Below are 21,716 nucleotides of genomic sequence, written 5' to 3'. Positions count from 1 at the left end.
ACATATATTTTTAACGGAGTATTAGGAGTTCATCTAGACTATGTATTAGCTTTCAAAGGGCCATCCTAACATGGCAGCTAGATAATATACGAGTCTTATCCATGTCAGCTGTTTAATAGACTCTCTATTCTAGGTATCTCATGGTTGACCATCCAATTAGAATTACTTGTCCGTTTTGGATTGCAAATTCCCAAAATTGAGTTCATCAACTCAAACTGACTCATATTAGTTTGATCTTATGGGTAGTGACGCTAGGTCATAATCCATCTTTAATAAATCAAATTTATTACTTAGATCTTTGCCACTACGATTGGGTCGTAATGCTTAGAACTTTATTCAATTGGTTCTCTACGTCATTTTAGAAATTTCTCAAATCTCTCAAATGCTTCACCTTTTATTTGATCAAGTAAAATATACCCTTATCTACTTGAATCATTGGTAAAAGTGACGAAGTAGTCATAAATTCCCCTTGCGGTGATGCTCATTTGAACACATACATCGGAATGTATTAGTCTCAACAAATCACTTGCTTGTGTCCCTTTACCACTAAAGGAAGTACAAATTATATTGCAAAGGAGACAAGATTCGCATATTCCATATGATTGAAAATCAAATGGTCTAATAATTCTAGTCGACACTAGCATTTTAATGCGTTTCTTATTTACGTAACCTAATTGAACAAAAACAAATGTACAAATCATTTGGATTACTTGTTATGAGTCTTTTGGTGCGTATTATGTAGATATCTTTACATGAGTTGGAACTGTCTAAAACTTGTGTATCATAAAGATAAGTGACATGGCTCACATCCACGTCTATTTTCAATAAAATACAATAATTGTCTTTGAGGACAAAATATAGATCATTTCATGTCTCACATGGAAATAATGTTTTAGACTAAGTGGGAACATAATAACAATTATGTAAATCATAACTCAAAGCTATTAGCAAAAACAAGTATATAAATTTCTCTTGAAGTGGCGGCTACCCGAGCTCCATTTCATTGTCGGAGATTCATATCACTCTTGTTTAGCTTTTCCTCATTTCCAAGTCCCACTTGGAGTAACAAGCCCAACTTTGATATCTTCTAAATACTCGGGGCAAGTATGCTTCCATTGGCCCATGACATTAAAATAATGATATTCATGGTAGGATTGGATACCCATCTTGGTTTTGTGGTAGTCTCACTATCAACTTCCAATTCACAATCGGATTTGGGTTTCTTACCTTTCTTTGCTTTTCCTTTATTAATACCAATACTTCTTACTTTTGCAAGGACACTCTTGCTAGAACTCCCACTTAATTTGATATTTCTCCTTGTTTCATCAAACAAAGATATCTTGGAATTTGTGAGATTCCCCTCATATAAACCTCTTACCTGAGAGGTAGGCATGAGTATGAGGTGTAGAAGTAGTAAAAAGACAAAGATTCCCATCTTCACCAATGCTAAAGCGTAGTACTCTAATCGGGTCGTTGATATACGAGAAGCATTTTTCATAGAATGATTGGAGCCAAGAATTAATGGTGATCGGTGTATGATTATTAGATGATATTGGAGTTGTCATTGCAATTGATAAAACAAATTTGACTACAAAATAGGAAATGAAGGAATTAATTATCATCTATCGTTTTAATAATACTCGTAAATTTAACTACAAGCATTGCATTTATATAGTGACCTCCACCCAACTACATAAATGATTCCGAGATCCAAATTCATATCAACTCGGGCACGGTGAGCCGATTCATCCCTTATTAATATAACTCGGTGGATTAACCTTTTAATCGATTCTACTTTTAGAACTCTCGGTCGATAAAAATTGCTCTAATTCTCATCTTTAGCCCGGAACACATGCGACTACGGTCAACAATACTTCCGTTGAGCTCAATCCAAATTTCGATGTAATAACTTTTTACTACCCCACTTCGCCAACGTAACAAGGTTTGTATTACGGTGAAGCCGGATTAACTCCCTTGCGAAATTGGTACTTCATGGGTTTCTACTATTTGGTAAGGCTTTTTCTCAATTTTTAATATGTGAGAGGTCTTGTCAATTTATTATCTATCACGTTTTAAGTGAACTAAAGCGGTGAACTACGATAATTATAATTGACACGATCGATGACTCGATATGATATGCATGTGTTGTTATGGCGATTTGGCAATGCATGCAACATATTAAAAGAAATGCAAAGCAATAAATAAAATTCCTAGTATGGCCTTCCTAAAAATAGAAAATCAAATAATCTATTACATATTCGGAAACCAACTCCTTTGGTCCCTTGAATCTTCAAATGGCACGCCTCCCAAGACACCGTCTTTGTCGGATCACCTTTCCGAATTGCACCGTCTTTGAAGATGCTCCATAATTACAAATAATAATAAAAATACAAAGCTATTCCTATTATACATTTGTAAAATGGAAAAACTAATAAAAATAAAATAAAAGTGATACGAGATCACATTAAATTACAACCGAATCAATATTCCCTTTCATTACGGGTAATATTGATTAAAACTAAGGCCATACTAAGATAAAATTACATAATTCAAAATTATATAAATAAAAGACATTCAACAATTGAAATATGCAGCATTATAATATGTACCTATCATGCAAAATCATGAGCCAAATCGCCCTATTTAACTTACGTCGTACATATAACCCGGTTTCATGGAAATGCGTGATAATAACCTTTTAAAATCACTAATTAACACTTAAATCACATCTAAGCTCAAGTTAATTATCCTAACACATTTTAGGACTCAAAAATCAGTCATCACTAAATTTTTGACAATAATTCAACTTGATTTAATTTTATGCTCATTTTTGACCTTAAAATCATCATTTATATGTAATAAATCCAAATTAAATCATAAAAGTTTCAAAATTTGAATTTTAAATTTTTGAACATTCTGGAATAATTCCATGACACTCATAATGTCAAAAATCATGGTTAAAATTTTCGAATTAATTTTGAGAAAATATAGTTGCATTTTATCGGTTTTATCTCATAAAATACATAAAGTATCCGAAAATTACTCCAATAATTTTTACAACTTTAGATCTGATAAGTGGGATATTTATGCAACTTAAAATAATTTTTTCAAGCCATGCAATACGTTTTAGCTAATTTTTGCTAAAATAGTCACTATTTATGCCATTTTTACTCAAAAATCCATAAATCATGCTAAAGAAGATATTTAAATCTAGAAATTTACATACTCTCTGTAAATATTGCATGTGACATCATATTAAAAGATCATGGCTTAATTCGAAATTTTACTGTTTTTAACCATTTTACCTCTTTTAATCCATTTTTATCTCATAAAAATCATAAATCATGCAAAATTAATCAAATTAATTCGTCCTTTTACACACAACTTGTAAAATATGCATGTGAGGTCATATAAATTTTTCAAGGTCAGAAACGAAATTTAACTATTTTTAGCATTTTAATTCCCATTTTAGTCATAAAAATGTAATAAAATGACCAAAAATCCTTAAAATGAGCAATAAATTTCCATGAATCATAAAAATGACCTAAAAACATTTTAGGACCAGAATATATAACATGCATGGTGATTTCGTGGCTTATACTTATAAATCACAAATTTTTAAGTTTTATATGTTAACCTTTTAACTCGGAAAAACAATAACCGATTATGCATGCAACATCCTTATGCTCTGATACCACTTGTTAGGTTCATATACCTATTATTAGACTCCTCTAATAGTGAACAAATTAACTTGTTAATTATATGTTCTTTAGATCTAGTGCATGCATAACAAAATGAATGATTTATAAGAAAACAATGTCCCTTACATTGAAAATTTCGGTTTATGGGCACAAGTAAGGTCTCCTACCTTCACTTGTTCTTGAGCTATGATGAGTATTAGGATGATCCTCCAAAGACCTCAAGTATAGAAGTCACTCCTCTTGATTGCACCCAAGATTATCCCTTATCTCTACTAAATAATATGTGCTAGATATTTGTTTAGTAGTTTACCTTAATATTGATTACTAATACTCATATATTACACTAATAATATTAGTAATTTTTATGAACAAATTGAATCAAAACTCATATTTTGATGGAGAGAAAACTATGAACATGTGTGAGGTTTTGCATGTGCATTTTTAGAGTGTATGAGAGAGGGAAAAATTGAGAACAACAAAAGCTCTACACCACCTAAATGGTGCGGCACTTTTGCTCTTAAAAGAGCAAATTTTGTTTTTCAAAAAAAAAAAAAACACTTTTGCACATGCTTTAAAAGTTTTAGGTAGTAGTGTAGGTTAGTTGTCATGTTGGAGAATCTTTCCAACAAGAAAATGACAAAGCCAAAATCAAGCATCCATGCTTATATGGGACGGCACACATGGACTATTTTAGTCCATTTTTGTCTTATAATATTTGTCCCACAAATGCTTATAAGTCTTGTGATTAATTATCTTACATAATTAAATATTAATTTGATCATACAACAATTATGACACAAATTAATAAACATATATTCACTCAACTTATTGAGTAATATTTTATCATTATATCAACATATAATGGGTCCCATAATAGCTAGTTAGTTAAATCCACAACCTCTTGTAAATGTAAATAACTAATTACCTCTACCTCGAAACTTTTATAAAACCTCAACATAATTTAGTGAATTAACATATTAATCCACTAAATATGATCTTATTTAATCACATTAACATAAGATACATATTTCCTCTTATTAAAAATAAATTGTTCATTTTTAAGGAATTAATCAACTTGTATCAACATACAATTAATTAACTTTATAGATAAGGGCATCATCCTTTAGGTGTGACCTTAAGGGATCAACTGACCACCACCGTCCCACGACAGTAACGTCAAACTCTAGCAAGCCAATCGTTACCGATTAATGTTGATCAGTTGACTATATAATTGAATCATCCCTTACGTATTCTTTATATGAGATTTAATAATGATATTTAAATCTTGTGATCGCACTATTGTTGAGGACACATTTCCCAACAGCAACTATTTATTTACTTGTTTTATTTTGTTTGTTTTTAGCCTCAAGGAATTTATTCCTTGAGGCAGTTCTTATCTTTTTCCTTGAGTGCTGTTTTGATAGGCCCTATAGGTCCTACCTAGACAGTTCTAGGTGAAAGATCGTCAAAGGGAAGGCTTGAGTACCTTTGACCCGTCACCTATGTCCCATTATATGGCGCAAAGCAGTGATTTATCATGGAGATGTGGTGCTGCTGAGCACAATGCAGCTTTTTGCATGGCAGAAAATGACGCGGTCTAAGAGTTCAGGCTTTGGGGACGAGCTAGCCATTCCTCTGTAGTTGTGCCGCCGCATCTACCCTATCAACAGGGCTACCAACAGTCTCCGTTTGTCTGGCCACCGCGACAAGAAGCTCCTCCCCCTGATAGGCAGAAAGAAGAGATTGCGGAGCTGATATCTTTGATAAAGGAACTTGCACTCCAAAGGCAAGAACATGATAGACAATTTTTTGCGCAAATTGATGAGCTCGAGTCTGAAATAGCTCAGTTAGCTGCTGAGTCGAAAATTAGGCAACTAGAGGAAGCCTGCGTTACCTACGCAGAGAGCGATTTTTCCCATGAAGAAACCATGTTGCCTGATGCTGATGATGATTTCTATGACTCGGATTACGAAGTTCTATCATATAGTGACGTTTCAGACAAAGATTTATGCACTGTACAGCAAGAATCACTCAATCGAGTGACATTTATTAGTCGATCGAGTGAGATACCTGAAGAAAGGTTTGATCGAGCAGAAAATTCCACTCGATTGAACAACTGCTTAAAGGGAGTACTCGATCGAGCTGTTCCAGATGCTCGATCGAGTGATTATCAAGAGGAAAGTCCTCGATCGAGTAATAATTCTGCTCGATTGAGTGGTTTGGCCAGTGAGAGCAATGATTTGTTACTTGGGTTCATTTTAGACGACAATTTTGATGATGACAACGGTTATGGTGAGTCTCCCCTATTCAAAGCCGAGCTGGATGCACTTGAGGCTGCGATTTACGGGACGATATCCACAGAGGAGGGTGACAAGCAGACTGCTGAGTCAGTAATTGCTCTTAGCACGGATGAGGTAATACATTCTTTTGTCAATGATTCCATTGAGAGCAACCAACCTGAGGTAGTTAGCGATAATTTTATTGTTGTTAATATTAATAGTACGCTACCTCGTATGACTCGTGTTTTTTCTTTTAATGCCATACCCCCTCCCAGTTGGTCAATTAATATAACGATCTTTCACCGTTCTTGTCATCATAATTTTGTTAAACTAAAACAATGCCCTAGATTATTATTAATTGCTCCTGTGCTCCTTTATTTTATTGACAAATTTAGGAGCTGTCATAGGAAGTTTGTCAGGCTTCAACGATTAAATATTTCAATTTCCTATTTTATTTTTATATCATGGTGCTACTTATGCTCTTGTGTAGCACAAGCGCAGATATATGATCTCATGCTAAGAGCTTTGAGTTGCTTTGATTATAACTGACTGGAGCAGCTGGATGAAGACAGAAGGTCGAGATGGGACCTGTCTGAAACTAGCGCCACCCGGGAGGCAACCTGGAGATTTTATTTTTAGTTGTTTTTCAAAGATTTCAGTTTTTATTTTGTTTAATAATCGGTTCTCTCGATCGAGTTTTCTTGCTTTGATTCGCTTCCTATGACGCCACTATGAAGCTGTTTGTGACCTCCCATGTTGCTGGCTGGTTTGGGGAGGTCCCTACTTCGCGTATTCTTGTAAGTTTTCCGCATCTTCACTGTCTTTTTTTTAGTTTGCATTTCCTTTCCCTATTTTTGGGTACAATGAGGGCATTGTACGGTTTGGTTTGGGGAGGTTATGCATCCATATTTGTGTCTGCATTCAGCTTTTATTGCATTCCTGTTATCACGATTAATTTTCATATTTCATATGCATTGTTCTTTAAAAAAAAAACACGAAAATAATAAAAAAATTCACGTTTATTTTTGCATATAGGTTGAGTCGGAACGGTAGATTTCCGTGATGAAATTGCACTTTAACTTGTCATTTTTACTTGAGCCTTGCATTTAATTGACATTTATTAGTTTAGTCCTGCGCATATCTACGAGTTAATGTCAAAAATTTAGCTGACTGTTTAGACTTGACCTGATAAATTGGCAACCTACTCTATAAATTCTGAGTTTTAGAGCCTTATGGTGACATTCATGACCGGTTTACATAGAAATTGAGAGTAGTACTCCTTGCATAACATGTCTATTACTTTTGCACATTTATGAAATTCGATTTCTTGTCAATTGCATACATTCGGGTTTGTGGTCGGTGTCACATGCAGGGAGGTGCTTGCAAATTTCCTTTTTCATATATTTTTCAACCATTTAGCTCCACTTAAGCCAAAACTTGCCTTTTTGACCCACTAGCTACATCCCAAACTGAGCCTGCCTAGTCAAGCTAGTTTAGCATGTCTTTTGTGGTATATTTTTTCGTCTGCAGTTTGGCCCGTGTGTATATGATTGGAGTTGGTGGAAATTGAAGAAAGGAAGAAAAAAAAAGAAATTGAAAAAGGAAAAAAAAATGAGAAAAACGTGAATGAAAAAAAAAACAAAAAAAAAGAAAAAAAATTGAAAAAAGTTGAAGTTCACTTGAAACAGAAAGAAGAAAAGAAAGAAAAAAGAAAAAAAATTGAATTGAGTTTGTATGAATAAAAGAGACCGACCGTGTTTATCTCTATCTTGTGACGGTCTTACTCCTCTGTTTTATCTACATCATTTTGAGGAGATTGTGTATTGGGTAGTGAGTTTTGTGCCAAAGAAGGGCACTTGTGTTTATTTCTTAGTCAGTTGAGATTCAGATGGTCTTATATGGCCTTGTTTAGGAACTAGCTTGACGCTTTACCTTCACATTTCCATAATTTGCTTTGCCTTTTCTCACCTGAACCTCACTTTCCCATATCATTTGTAAGCCCTCAGCTGTGACGGACATTGTTGGTTGGAATATATGTGTAGTACTTGAATCGTCTATCATTTTTGTTGCATGCATGTTATGTAGGTCGCAGTCTAGGTGAGTGACTGTTTTCTCTTTCTCTCTTATACATATACTTTCACCCTTTGCTTCATGAGAGAAGAGTGACCACGTGAGAGTCCGATTTTGTAGGTCTTGCAGGGTCGATGGGTCAGCTTTATTTATGGACATCTTATAATTCGTTTGCGTAATGACCATTGTAGTCAGAATCGTTGATTTTAGTTTGCATTAAACTGGTTTAAGTAGCCAAGTTATAGCTAGCTCTGAGTTATCTTTTCCGTTCCATTAGTTTGCATTTAGTTTACTCGAGGACGAGTAAAGGTTTGGTTTGGGGAGATTTGATACGTGCATTTTATATAGTCCTTTTTGGCCTTTTTATGCACGTATTTCTATGCTATTATCGTAGTTTTATGCTACGAAATGCCCCGAATATGCTACTTTGGTTTGTTTTGTTCTATTTGCAGGAATGGACCAGAAAGTAGTGAAATCGAGCCTTTTACCGTCCGTTTAGCATGCATTTGGAGGAAGAGTGAATTTGGAGCGGGAATGTAGCTATTTTGAGATGCGCAAAGAAGAAAGTTAGCTAGGTGAGCAAAGGAAGAACTTCAAATTGCTAGTACCTAATTTGAAGAGCCATATCTTGAGTTCGACAACTGATATTCAAGTGATACCAATTGGAGATGAAAGGTTGTCCTCTTAGCTTTCCAACGCCACCGGAATCGCCCTGTTTTCCCAAGTAATGAAGAAATGGCAGCCATTTGAAGTTCAGTGCGCGAAGCAGGAAATTGTGCGCTGGAAAGTACTCGATCGAGTACAATTATGTTCGATCGAGTCCTTTTTCTACTCGATCGAGTAGTTGAATTTTAGGATTTACTCGATCGAGTAGATTTTCTATTCGATCGAGTGGTTTAAGCTTTATTTTACTCGATCGAGTAGTTTAAAAGTACTCGATCGAGTGGATTCTCTTATGGGCTCGGGTTTTTTTGGTTTTATTTCGTCATTAGGTTTAATAAACTCGTCTCCTCTATAAATAGGACGACGATAGAAAAAGTTTAGGGGGTCGGACGCTGCTTTTCTTCTGCTTCTTTCTTCTCTTTATTTCCGGACCATTATTACTGTAATTTATTCTTTCCCTTTACTCTTATTTAATGCCTATTTCTTCTTTATCTCTCCCTTTTATTCTTGTTCTCTATTTATTTATGTCTAGCTAATTTCTCTGCTAGGATTAGGTGATTCAATGGACCGATGTTAAATTGCTAATTAGGTTTATAGATTTGTCGTAGCTGTTTGTCTATGTTGTTAACTGCTGCTATAATTGTATCCTACTAGTTGAATCGATGCAATTAGCCTTTTTAACCTTGGTAAGCCTTGACCTAGACCAAAAGGTTGGAAGGGGTGAGACCCGCAGTGAACAATAGGATGCTTTAGTTAGGGAAAAAGTTAAGCTAATAGCATTTTAGGGCGAATTGAGACCGAAAGGAGATATCCGTTGCCCCTTAGACCGACACATCGACTAATCTGTGACCTTAACTGCAATTGACTACGTTCATTGATGACCCGAAATCCTAGTTCTCTCTCTCTTTTTAATTTATCTTATTCCTTTTTAATCTTATTAGTTTAGTTAAAACACTTCAAACCCCCCATCTTGTGACAATAGACAGATCGAGTAGACAAGTGAGTAGTGACCGCCTCCCTGTGGAGATCTACCTTACTTACCGCTGACTTCTGTTAGTAGTAGCTAGGTATTTTATTTTTGGTACATAACGACCGTATCATAAGCATTATGATCAACAAATTCCATTGGATCAAGAATGACAATCTTGACAACAAATATGAGTAGCTCATCAAATAAGCTAAGTCCTTTATCTTGCCTAGCAAGATTTGACGCATCTCCGTCCGTAGGCCAAACTACCTATTACCCGTCTCCGATGAAGCCGAAGTGATAATTAAATAACATAGGGAACCAATTGCAAAGCCCTCCTCCTCCGTCATTATGACTCCACCATATCCCTTTGCCTACCAAGAATTCAAACCGAGTGGCTCTAATGTCATGGTAGGCAACGACTATTTGACCCAACTAATGCAACAAATGCATAAAGAAGCTCATGAAGACCGGGTGAATGTCTACCGTTCCCAATATCCACCCCTTTTACATCTAGCTAGGCAAGGACTTATTGATCCTTTATGTCCTTTGCCTAGTTGGGCGGATAAGAAGGTATTCTTCCCAAGTGCTTCTCAAGATAGTCGGGTGGGTAATGGAAAGGAGGTTGTTGTTTTTGAAGACGGGGAAGGTAATGGTGAATCCTTCGAGTCAATGGAGGTGGATGATGAAGAAGATAATGAAGAAATTGATGCTGCAAGTGACGATGATGATGACGACAATGATGCCGGTGATGAGGATGTCGCAATGAGCGACAATTGAGGGTTGACAAGGCTATTTGGAGGATACCACACATGCGGGGTTGATTACTTGACTTCAACCTATTCAATTGTGAGTTTCCTACACCTCCTTTAGCTTTGTCTCTTTATCATGTTTTTAATCTTTATCTTGAGTATTTGTTTTGAGTCCTAGCAATATTTAAAGGACTCCCACCTCGGTTCCATTGAGGTGTCTCATTTTGTTCCCAATTGAAAAATCCAAAATGACAATTATGATTCATGTATTGCATCCTTTCCTTGTGCATGAACTCCCCCTATTTTTACACTAGAAATAGTGTCTTACTTGGTTTGGGGAAGTTCAAACACATGGGATGCGAGTTAATTCAAATTAGCTCTCCGAACAATAGAAAGCATGCATCATATAGAGTAGAGTAGAATACATCACTTATGTATATATGTCATATAGTTTGCATATTAGTGTAGAAATCAAGCATTTTCATTTAGCTTGCATTGCATAATTTCCTATCGTATTGGCCATTGAGGACAATGCACATACTAGTGTTGGGATGAGAAATTCTAACTTAACTTCTAAAATCAAAAATTATAAAAATTGAAATTTTTTGAAAAACTCAAAAACATGTTCTTTTATTTCACAAAAACAAAAAACCATAAAAATTTGAAAATCCAAAAACATGTTTATTCCGTTGTAGTGTAGAATTGTATATTGTCTATATACTTGTGTTTGTTTGTCCTCTTATCACATTGGATCGACTACGCCACATCGGAGGCATGAGGAATATGAAGACCGCATGGTATGATCTTTCCAATTTCTTTTTTCCTCTCTATATTAATGACTATGTGGCTTTATTTTGGTTGATGCGGTACAAACCAATGTGATCTTAGGAGTTGCATATAGTCTATATGGCATACTAGTTGATAGAAGCACATGCATTAGGTTGTATAAATGTTAGTTGCATCATGGCATATAGTTATATTTTAGGAAACATTTTGTGAAAACGTCTATTTGGGAAACTTGACAAGTGTATATAAGGCCCTTGTAGATACTGTTTCTTCTTGAGACTTTGCTCATTAGAATACTTCTAAAACACCCTAGGATGTGACATGCTAGTATCCTTTGACCCATGGACTAAGGCCTAGTCAAGAGTACCTTGTGATGTGATGACTCCTTGGCTACCGTTTATTCCAAGGTGACCCTTGAAACCATGCAACTATCTTCCACTTCTATCACATTTTGTCAATAAAAAGGGAATGGGCACAAACTTGCATCAAAGAAAAGAGGAGTACAAAAATAAGAACTCCTACGTTTCAAATAAAAGCGCCCTTGTTACAAATTGGGGTGACTTTGAAAATGTTCAAAAAAATGCAAAAGTTGAAAATTGTCAAGCATCAAATTGTCAAACATCAAAGAAATGGCAAAGAAAATTGTTTTAAAAAATGTCAAATGCCACAAGAAATTGGGAGGAATAACAAAACCAAAAGCAAACTCCCACTATGAAACTCAAAAGCATATTGATCCCTTTTTCCATTGAACCCACTTTTGTGCATGGTAGAGAGGGGACGACCCTTCTTCTTCTATAGGCAAGAGGGAAAATTCCGCGATCCTACAGTGTTTCTAACATCATAGGGAGTCTACTCTTGACGAAAGCATTTAGCGATTGAGGACAAAGGTACCCTAGCTTGACACAACTTGGAGGTGATTTATTGGTATCCTCCTAGGCTTAGTAACTTGAAGAAACCATATCTATAATGGAGTGTGTACCCTTAGATTGCTTCCCTTCTAGATAATTTCCGCCACTTAGATGAGGAAAGTGGCTATTATTTTGTAGATGCATCCATTACCTTCTTTTGTGTGCTTAATGATTGGATGTATCGCCATTTTGGCAAGCCCCACGTTGCCTTGCAAGAAGGCATCTTACCTCATGTATGTCTTGTTGTGAGTTGAAGGGGCGGAGTGCGACCCGCTAATTATCTCATATCGGCTATATTAAGTAGGTTAGTTTAAATAAAGGTAATAGTTTTAGTCACCTTATTACTCGCGACGAGCAAAGGTTCGGTTTGGGGATGTTTGATGTGACTCATATTTGAGCACATTTAGTCCCCGAATTAACCTCGTTCCCATGCATTCTAGCATATATTAGGGTCATTTCTTATCTTTAGTTTCCCATTTTGCATATTCTTTGAGGTTTTGTGTCCTTGGTAGGAGAGGATTGTTAACCTTGCATTTATGGAGCGAAATGGAACTAAATGGATTGCATCTAATGACCAAGCATCGAAGCAGAGACCGACACTAGAGGCCTAAGCAAATAAATAAAGTGAAATGGGCAATGATGAAAAGATCCTTGCATCCCCAACACAATCCCCGCGGATTGTTAAGGAGCCAAATAAGAGAAGAATCCTGTGCCACGATCCGAGCGGCCCGAGCTCAGGACGAGCAGATCAGAGCAACGATCCAAGCATCCCTGAGAATGATCCGAGCGTACCAGAGCACGATCCGGGCATCCCGAGTGGCAGCCCGAGCGGATCTTCTTACAGGATAGGCCGTGCTTCAGGTGAGGACGAGTGGATCCTGGTGGGAGTTGCAAGCATGATCCGCGCATGTCCCTCGGGAGTTGCAATTCCTCAAGCTTCTCTTAGGGTCTTAATAGTCATTTAAGCCCTTAGTAACCCTAATCCTTGTACTTAATTTTAGTATAAATACCCCATTGTACTACCTAGATTATCATCAAGTTTTAATCAAGCTTTAATTAATCCTTAATCATCTCCTAATTTAGTTGTAATACACATTTCAATATTAATTACATCTTAATCTATCCTTAATTCTCTCAATTGTTCTTAGTTTTATTTGGGTAATTAGAAGATTATTTGGGTTTATTGGAGGATTGACAACCTTCCATCAATCATCAAGTACTTCTATTATTCTTTGCTTTATTATTTGGATCATCTCCATAGGTATAATCCCTTTTTACCCATGTTTAATTATTGTTAATTACATCATTTATTCATCATGTTTTGCTTTGTTAGTATGATTGACAACCTTATTAGCATGCTAAACTTGATCATGAGTGAGTAGTTATTTAGCTAGGGTTAATGGGGGATTAGGGGAAACAAACATGGGAATTGATCTATGCTTAATCTAATATGTTTTTATAATTAATTTGCTTTGCTTGTTGAGATTTCAACTTATGCACATGTGATTTTTGATGAAATGCGAGCCTATGAATCCTTACATTTTTTACCCATCTCTTATCTTTTCAACGAGGCTTGTAAGATATAAACCAACTCGAGCCTCATTAGACCATGCATATAGTTGAATAGGGGGAGACTAAGTCGACTTGTAGGTGTTGTACAGTCTAAACGACTCGGCTCCGGGACCTAAATCTTCCTAGGGATTGTAAGATATACACTAACTCGATCCTATCACAACAATAAGTGCTTGCATCTATTTGAGAACATGTTTGTATGATCTATTTCCATGAATCCCCTATGAACCCATGACACCCTAGTGCTTTTAATCAATTGTTTACAAACCCTTTATTTGGTTTACTTTGTTTTTATTAATTTACATTCATCTTGTTGATTAGTTTAGACTACATCTCATCTCAACCCATAATTTGTGACACCCTAAGACATAGCTACTTGCAATTGAAAATCCTACATCAATACCCGTCCCTTGGGATCCGACCTTTACTTACCTCTTTACTAAGAGTAGTTTGTGAAGTTATAAATATTGTTTTGCTTGGTAGCTTTTGACGACGAGTTTTAACCAGACCAAAAATGGAGGGCTGGGATGCAAGGAGAGATCACCTAAGAATCAACTGAAGATAGATCAAAACAAGAGTATTGTTGATAAAATCAAAACTAAGAAAGCTGCAAAATTATTGATGATAAATGGAAATAGGATGAGACTGTCTCACAAAGTAACGATAAAAAAATAAGGTAAGATGAGATACCTGAGATGGCGCTAGTTTGCCGAGTTGAAGCTGAAAGGGAACCACTGGGGTCAAATCACTAGACTCAATTGCCTCAATAATTTGCAAATTTTAGAAAACAAACAAAGGTTAATAAGTAGAAGGCCAATGGAGAACCAAAACAAACACCTAGTATTGTAAAAAAAACAACCGCCTGGACAAATGTGGATGCTCATTAAAGGAAACCGGACAATAAATTACAAATACTCATATCAGTAGCAAGAAAAAGAGGGGCAAACGATAACGGGACACAGTGAAATGAGCAGGGGGACAACTGGAGAAAGAATTATGTTGCCAACCTTTTAGGAGAATTAAACAAAGCTCCAGTATGAGAACAAATTATATTGCTGACCTACAGGCCGATGCCCACACTTCCAGCCCAGTAAATAATTGGCCTAGAAAGCAAAAGCACACAATAATAGACGATAAGAAGGAGAAACAGGTAGACAATTGAACCTCCTAAATGAAACACACAACCAATTGTGCAATCAAACAAGTTAAATAAAACATCAAGCTAAACAAAACAGTAAAGATACACAATACAACAACAATCAGGAAAGCGAATACCTAGAAACCAACAATAAATGGATAGGCAAATCGCTTACCTTTACTTTTAGAATTGAAACAGAAGTTAGAAGAGATCCGAAGCCTAGGGGCATCTCCATGGCTCCAATCAACTGACCAAAATACCAAAATGAGAAAGAGGAAGAGGTTAATAATCTAATCTAAAAAAAAAGGGATCAAACTAATAAATAACGAGAAAAAGAAAAAACCAAGAAAATGATTAGTAAACTAACCAACAACAAAGGGTAGCATATGTGAAAGCTCACCGATTCAGGAGGCTGGAACAGGACACCTGTCAATGTTCATCGTTTAACAACAGGACACTGGTACCATGTACTCGCGGGAAATGCACACAACAACGGCCCCTGTAAGTAGAGCAACAAAACAAACTATTATATTCTGAGTAAGCCAAATGAGCTCGTTCCAAAGTGGCTCCACCAGCCCAAAGAATAGTAAATACAAATTGTTGGGCAACCTTGCAATATTAATAACAATAATAATAATAGCAACATCAACACTAATAATAATAATAACAATTAAAGTTATACCAACAAACAATAAGGACAATAATAACAACAACGCTAATAATAATAGCAAGTAAAATAATAATCACGGTGAGAACAATAATAACAATAATAATACTCCTTAAATAACAACAAACAAACACAAAAGTAGCGGCAAAAGCACTATTCACACCAATAGTAATAACGACAATAGCAACAACAGTACGCCGCCGTCGTCGATCACAATACATCAACACAGCTCCATTTACAATTTGTGACTAACAGATCCTCAGTTCCAGCAAAAACTACGCATACAGGACTTCAGCGCACTATCAGCAACATGTTTACCCCTTAATAGTAAGTTAAAACGAGAAAGAAACCAAATTAGTTTAAAAAAATCAACAAATAATAGGATTTAAGATTAGAATTAAATACCTAGGTCTTGATTAGAACACTGGATCGCGGCTGAGAAGCAAGAAACGAATGTAAATGAGGAAAATAGAACAAAAGAAAGTATAGGTAACAACATCGCATGAGGAGAATGGAACAAACCCTAATCGTGAAAATGGCGAGCGATTGCGCAGAAACTGAATTTGTTAGGGGTTTGTGAGAGCGGGCAGTAAGATGGAAGGCAGAATGAAGAAAACGAAGTTGCGGTTGAAAGGTAAGTAGGTTAGAGAGTGAGACGTCAGAATGAAGAAAGGCACGGAAGAAGTTGCGGTTGAAAGGGAAGTAGGTTAGAGAGTGAGACGGCAGAATGAACAAAGGCAGAGAATTAAAGAGGGTAAATGGAGGGATAGGATTGGGAGTGAGAGATCAACGACTGATATTTAGATAACACAATTCATAACTACAGTAGAAGGCATTCCAAACTTTTATCAGTGTAATGATTAGCTAATATGAAAATAGATGACAATAGGATTTTGAATAAACCTGTTTTAATATGTTAAGAAGGATTTATGATGTTAAACTTTTCATGATGCAGTTTTTGTCAACTATTAGAAATATGAAATTTAAGATATGATAGACCCATTTTTGAGACATGACCCACACTTTATAAAATGTAGTAGACTCATAAAGAAAACCAACAAAACTAACCTTGCATAAAAATATTGAGTTTTGAATTTATTATGATTTTTACAAGTCTCTACTGTAATCTGAAAACAAACGTGATAAATGAGTGTATTAATTTTATTAGTAAAAACTCGTCATTCATGATGGAAAGTTGGAAACTACAAATTGGTCCAATGACCAAACAAAGAACGAAGCGACACTAACAAATAGTAGCAATAAACTAAACGTGTAATTTAATAACCATATTGGGTCATGCTCGTATTTTTACGTACGTAGACCCAGTTCGGTCCTCTTGAATATTTGAAATATTGTATATGCTCTTTGGTCTTAACCCAAGTTCAACGAGTTTGTTAATTTTCTTGTCTTTTAGGCTCTCGCTTTCTCGACCCGCTTCACTAATCGACAATCTTTTAGCACCAAAGTACTCTCTTCCTGCAAATATTACATAGAATAGTAGTCAATCGCAAAGGAAGGAAATATAATAAAAAACGTACTAAAAATGCCGAAGACAGTATAAAATTACGAGTAATCATTATATAAAATATAAATAAATTAATGAGTTGCTGACCTTCTTGTTCTTTTACCAAGGCTGCACTTACTGCGATGTCAGTTACAGAGAGGTACACTGACATGGGTTCTCCCTTTTCTGGCTTGGCCAGTAAAGGTGGAGACGATAGATATAACTTTAGATCTTGGAAGGTTGTAAAATGTTTGTTTTTCTTGAGCACGTTGTAAAATGTTTTACACCTTTGAGAAGATCTGGATATGAATATGTTCAGGGCAACAATCCTGCCTGTCAATTTCTTAATGTCCTTGACAGACATGGGTGACTGTATCTCCGGTATAGCTTTAATCTGTTCAGAATTGGGCTCTATGCCTCTTTTTGTCACCATGTAGCCTAGGAGCTTCCATGTAGAAACTCCAAAGTGACATTTTGCAGGGTTGATCTTCCTGTTGTACTTCTCAAGAATTTGAAATGCCACCTCCAGGTAATTCACATGATCTTGTGCATTCTTGGTTTTTACCACCATGTCATCGATGTAGACTTTCGTAGTGTCCCCAATTTGCTCTTTAAACATCATGTTGACCAGGAGTTGGTATGTTGCCCCTTATTCTTTAGACCGAATGGCATGGCAGTATAACAATATATGCCTCGGTTAGTAATAAATGCAGTACTCTTCTGGTCAGCAGGGTGTATCTTTATCTGGTTGAATCCACTGGAAGCATCCATGAACGTTGACATTTGGTGCCCTGCTGTTGCATCTACCATGGAGTCAATGTGTGGAAGAGGGAATGGATCTTTAGGGCAAGCTTTGTTCAGGTTAGTGTAATCTACACAGACTCTCCACCTGCCATTCTTCTTCTGCACGACTACCACGTTTGCCAGCCATTTAGGGTACATTACTTATCTTATCATGCCCATGTCCAAGAGTTTGTCTACCTCTTCATTAATGATAGCATTTCTTTCTAGCGCAAATTTTCATTTTTTTTACTGCATAGGCTTGAAAGATGTGTCAATATTGAGCATATGAATAATAACATCAGCACTAATTCCAGTCATATCAAAATGAGACCAAGCAAAATAAGAAGACTTATTTTTTAGGAAACTTACTAACTCAGGCCTGACAAAATCAGGGGCATCAAACCCTACTCAAACATACCTGTCAGGATACTCAGGGTTGAGGATTACCTGATATGTTTCCATCCTAGATGGTGTTATATATGTGCTCCTGACAGGGTACGGTAATTGCTATGCGAGAGACTTACTTGCCTTGGAAGGCTTCAAGGCCTCGGTGTAACATTCCTGGGCTGACTTATGTTCACCTTTGATGGTTGCTACTCCCCAATCCGTGGGTATCTTGATACATTGATGGCAGGTTGAGGGGACGGCTTTGACATTGTGGATCCATGGCCTACCCAGGATGACATTGTAGGAGGATAGACAGTCTAGGACTCCAAATCTTTCATAGGACGAAATGCCTTCAGCATAGCTGGGAAGATAGATTTCCCCCAATGTGTTTCTTGTTTCTCCACTGAATCCTACCAAGACACTGGACTTCTTGGTGATTTGATCCTCATTGATATACATGGCTTTGAGTACGTGTAGCATGATCAGGTTCACTGAGCTGCTTCCGTCTACCAGGATTCTCATTACATTGGCAGTTTCAACTTGCATGGAGATCACCAGGCCGTCATGATGCAGGTCAGTGATGCCCATCAGGTTAGAGTCACTGAAGGTGTTAGGCGGTATATTACCTAGCTTGCAGGGTGACTTTGTCTAAGGAGTCCTGGCTATCGTTTTCGTTGCTGAACCGGTCAGGCCACATATTTCTGATCCGCCATTTATGAATTTTACTTCATAGAGTGGAGGTCGCGGAGGAAGATTGCGCTCCTGCTTTTGCTTTTGATTGCTCTTGCCATGATCTTCATTCCTGCCTCTAGTTCTGATCAGATCTTTAAGGTATCCTACCTTCATTAGATAGGCCACTTCTTTCCTGAGTGTAATGCAGTCCTTTGTTATGTGTCCTCCGTCCATGTGGAACTCGCACCATTTGGTTTGGTCTCTCCTAAGTTTAAGAATTTCGACCTTCCTAGGCCACCTAACCACTGGTCCCATGTTGTCAAGTCGCTGGATCAAGCCTGCAATGTTAACACAAAAGTTATATTCAGAGATAGGTGGATAAACTTTAGCCTTACCTTGTTGTCTTGTGTCAGGTTGACTTCTGAGTGGTCAGGCCTGGTAGATGGGGCCGTCTTGCAATTGTTTCCTCTATTGTAATTGTCACTCTTCTTGTTCGTCTTTTCATATTCTTTTGTATTGTTGGATGCTCCAACCTTGTAGCTTTTATTTTCCTCAAGTCTGATGTAGGCAAGCGTCTTTGCTTGAACGTCCTCCAAGGGATGACATGGAAACTTGGCGAGTTCACCATAGGGATCACTATTGGGTAGTAACCCCTGCTTGAATGCTTCCACTGCTGTTCCGACGTCACATATGGGAATAAATACTTTCTTCTTGTCGAATTTGTTGAGGAAAGCCCTGAGTATCTCATCAAACTTTTGGGTAATCTTGTACAGATCGCTGGAACGCTTCTCCAATTCCCTGCTGCTTCCAAACTGCTGGTTGATCAGGTTAGCAAAGGATTTGATGCATCCATTTGGCAGGTTAATATACCAGTGTAGCGCAGGACCGGTCAGGGTTGTTCCAAATCCTTTGCACATGCAAACCTGCCTAAACTCGCTTGCAATTGATGCAGCAAACATTTTTTGTTTATAGAAGGCCACATGGTTTTGTGGGTCTGAGGTCCTATCATAGGTTCTTATAGATGAAATCACAAATTTCTTGGGGAGATCCGCCTTAGCTATCTCGTCCACAAAAGGCGAGTCAGCATAGCTATATATGGCAGCTTCTTCGATGCAGGCAGGTATTCCCAGTATTTTATTTTGAATTTTTTATTGAGTTTCTTGATTTCCCGGATTATTGCCATCATGACAGCTGCTCATGTCTCATCATGTTATTCTTTGTTATTTTTGGGAATGTCATCCTCATCTACATTGATCACTTTCTTGGCACCACTCGGACTCCCAAAATTTGAGAAATCAAAGTGTTTAATAATTGATGAGAATGAGGTTCCTGGCTGGATTTTAGAGCCTAATCCTTGACATTTCTCTAACTTTTGTTTCAAGGCTGACTCAGATTCCTTCAGCTGTAAGATTTCAGCCTCAGTCTGAGCCATTCTTTCTTTTAGGTTCTCCATTTCTTCTAGTTGTTGCAAAGCAGCATTTAACTGTTCTTCAACGGTGGGCACAATGCCATTTTTTGTTAATTTTCTGTTTTTTGGATTTTTTTTGTGGAAAAGGAAAAAAGATTTTAATGAGTTAGATGCCCCATGGTGGGCTTTAATGGTTTTGGGCTGATTTTGCGCAAGGCTGGATCTGGTCAGGGCAGAATAATTGCGGGGTTAACTAGCTCAATTTTATTTATAATGACTGCAGGAAAGGATAGAATATGCGTAATGTAAAGCAAAAAAGGTAAACAAATAAGACAATAGAATTTGTACGTGAAAAATCATTAAATGGGAAAAAATCAGGGGCACCAAGCCAAGAGAGGATTTCAGTATGATTTGAGAGAATTATAATGTAAGGATCACAATGTAATGTATTTTCTCTAAGTGTTGTAGTTGTGTTCCTTGTAGTATCATGGAATGTGTCTTCAAATGATCTTGGCTTTTCCTTATATAGTTATCCATGAATGGCTGCATAATCTTCTCCTTAATTGCGTAATATTCCCTCTTAATGGCGCACTTAATTACCTCTTAATTGTTGTTAATTACCCGGATAATTGTCTTGTCTCCATGATTAATTCTCATCCTTGATTACTCTCTTAATTACTGAATTTATATGGTAATTATCACATATAATCCTTGTTGACTTGGTCAATATTATCTTTACACTTGGCCATTGCCCTCTCATGCCTGGTGCCAATCCTGAGCTATTGTGACACTTCTGTCCTAATCATCAGGCCATGGTAGGAACCAATCCTGAAGATAGTGCGAAATATCAGGCCCAACAATGAGCTTATAAGAACTTTTTTCATCATGCAGTAATTTTATTGCACTTTTTTTCATCACTTTTTATTATCTGTATAAAGTTTATATTTATTTCCAATATTCTATTAAAATATATATATGTAGTCTTTTCTGATATTTAATAATGTATGTATGACGATAAACTAGTACAAGTACGCAAATAAGCGTAAAGTAATATCGGAACCACGGTTAAAACAAATTGTGCCATCCCAAACCAAAATTCTTGTGCCCACCCCTGCCTTAGTCCCCGCAATCCAAGGATCATACCAAACACTAGTACTTAGGCCATTCCCTACGCGCCTTCGCAACCCCACTCTCAACACCTCATTGGCATCAAAAATACCACGCCAAGTGTAACTCGGATTTGTACCGAGTTCAGCCTTTATAAAAGAGCGATTAGGGAAATATTTTTCGCCTAGAACCCGAACCATTAAATAATCTCGGCCCGTTATCATTCTCCACGCCTATTTACCAAGCAAAGCAAGATTGAATTCATGGAAATTCCGAAAACCCAAACCACCCATGTGTTTCGGTTGACACTGTTGGAAATCATATTTTAAATATCACATATTTTGGTTTAAAG

The 21,716-nt window shown here is 36.8% G+C and overlaps 2 protein-coding genes across 2 annotated transcripts; both read right to left on the bottom strand.

Annotated features, from left to right (window-relative positions):
- Positions 1 to 18,036: 18,036 nt before the first annotated feature.
- On the bottom strand, positions 18,037 to 18,765 carry LOC141601477 (uncharacterized). Its single transcript, XM_074421766.1, has 2 exons — positions 18,315 to 18,765; positions 18,037 to 18,194 (listed from the first exon to the last, which is right to left on the bottom strand). The coding sequence occupies exons 1-2, from the start codon at positions 18,763 to 18,765 to the stop codon at positions 18,037 to 18,039; spliced, it is 609 nt and encodes a 202-aa protein (XP_074277867.1).
- A 60-nt stretch (positions 18,766 to 18,825) lies between these two features.
- On the bottom strand, positions 18,826 to 19,808 carry LOC141601476 (uncharacterized). Its single transcript, XM_074421765.1, has 2 exons — positions 19,245 to 19,808; positions 18,826 to 19,176 (listed from the first exon to the last, which is right to left on the bottom strand). Exons 1-2 carry the CDS (start codon positions 19,806 to 19,808, stop codon positions 18,826 to 18,828), a joined length of 915 nt encoding a protein of 304 aa, XP_074277866.1.
- Between the last annotated feature and the right edge of the window lie 1,908 nt (positions 19,809 to 21,716).

This window comes from Silene latifolia, chromosome 9 (assembly GCF_048544455.1).
Source record: "Silene latifolia isolate original U9 population chromosome 9, ASM4854445v1, whole genome shotgun sequence".
NCBI lineage: Eukaryota > Viridiplantae > Streptophyta > Magnoliopsida > Caryophyllales > Caryophyllaceae > Silene > Silene latifolia.
The sequence above is the reverse complement of the archived record's forward strand: the minus strand, read 5'-3'. Positions and strand labels throughout refer to the sequence as shown.

Coding starts and splice junctions, on each gene's coding strand:
- LOC141601477 (XM_074421766.1), bottom strand. CDS start 18,765: ATGGGCATCACTGACCTGCATCATGACGGCCTGGTGATCTCCATGCAA. Junction 18,195..18,314: donor CTTGAAGCCTTCCAAGGCAA/GTAAGTCTCTCG, acceptor ATGTTTGAGTAG/GGTTTGATGCCCCTGATTTT.
- LOC141601476 (XM_074421765.1), bottom strand. CDS start 19,808: ATGTTTGCTGCATCAATTGCAAGCGAGTTTAGGCAGGTTTGCATGTGC. Junction 19,177..19,244: donor ACCTGACACAAGACAACAAG/GTAAGGCTAAAG, acceptor GGCTTGATCCAG/CGACTTGACAACATGGGACC.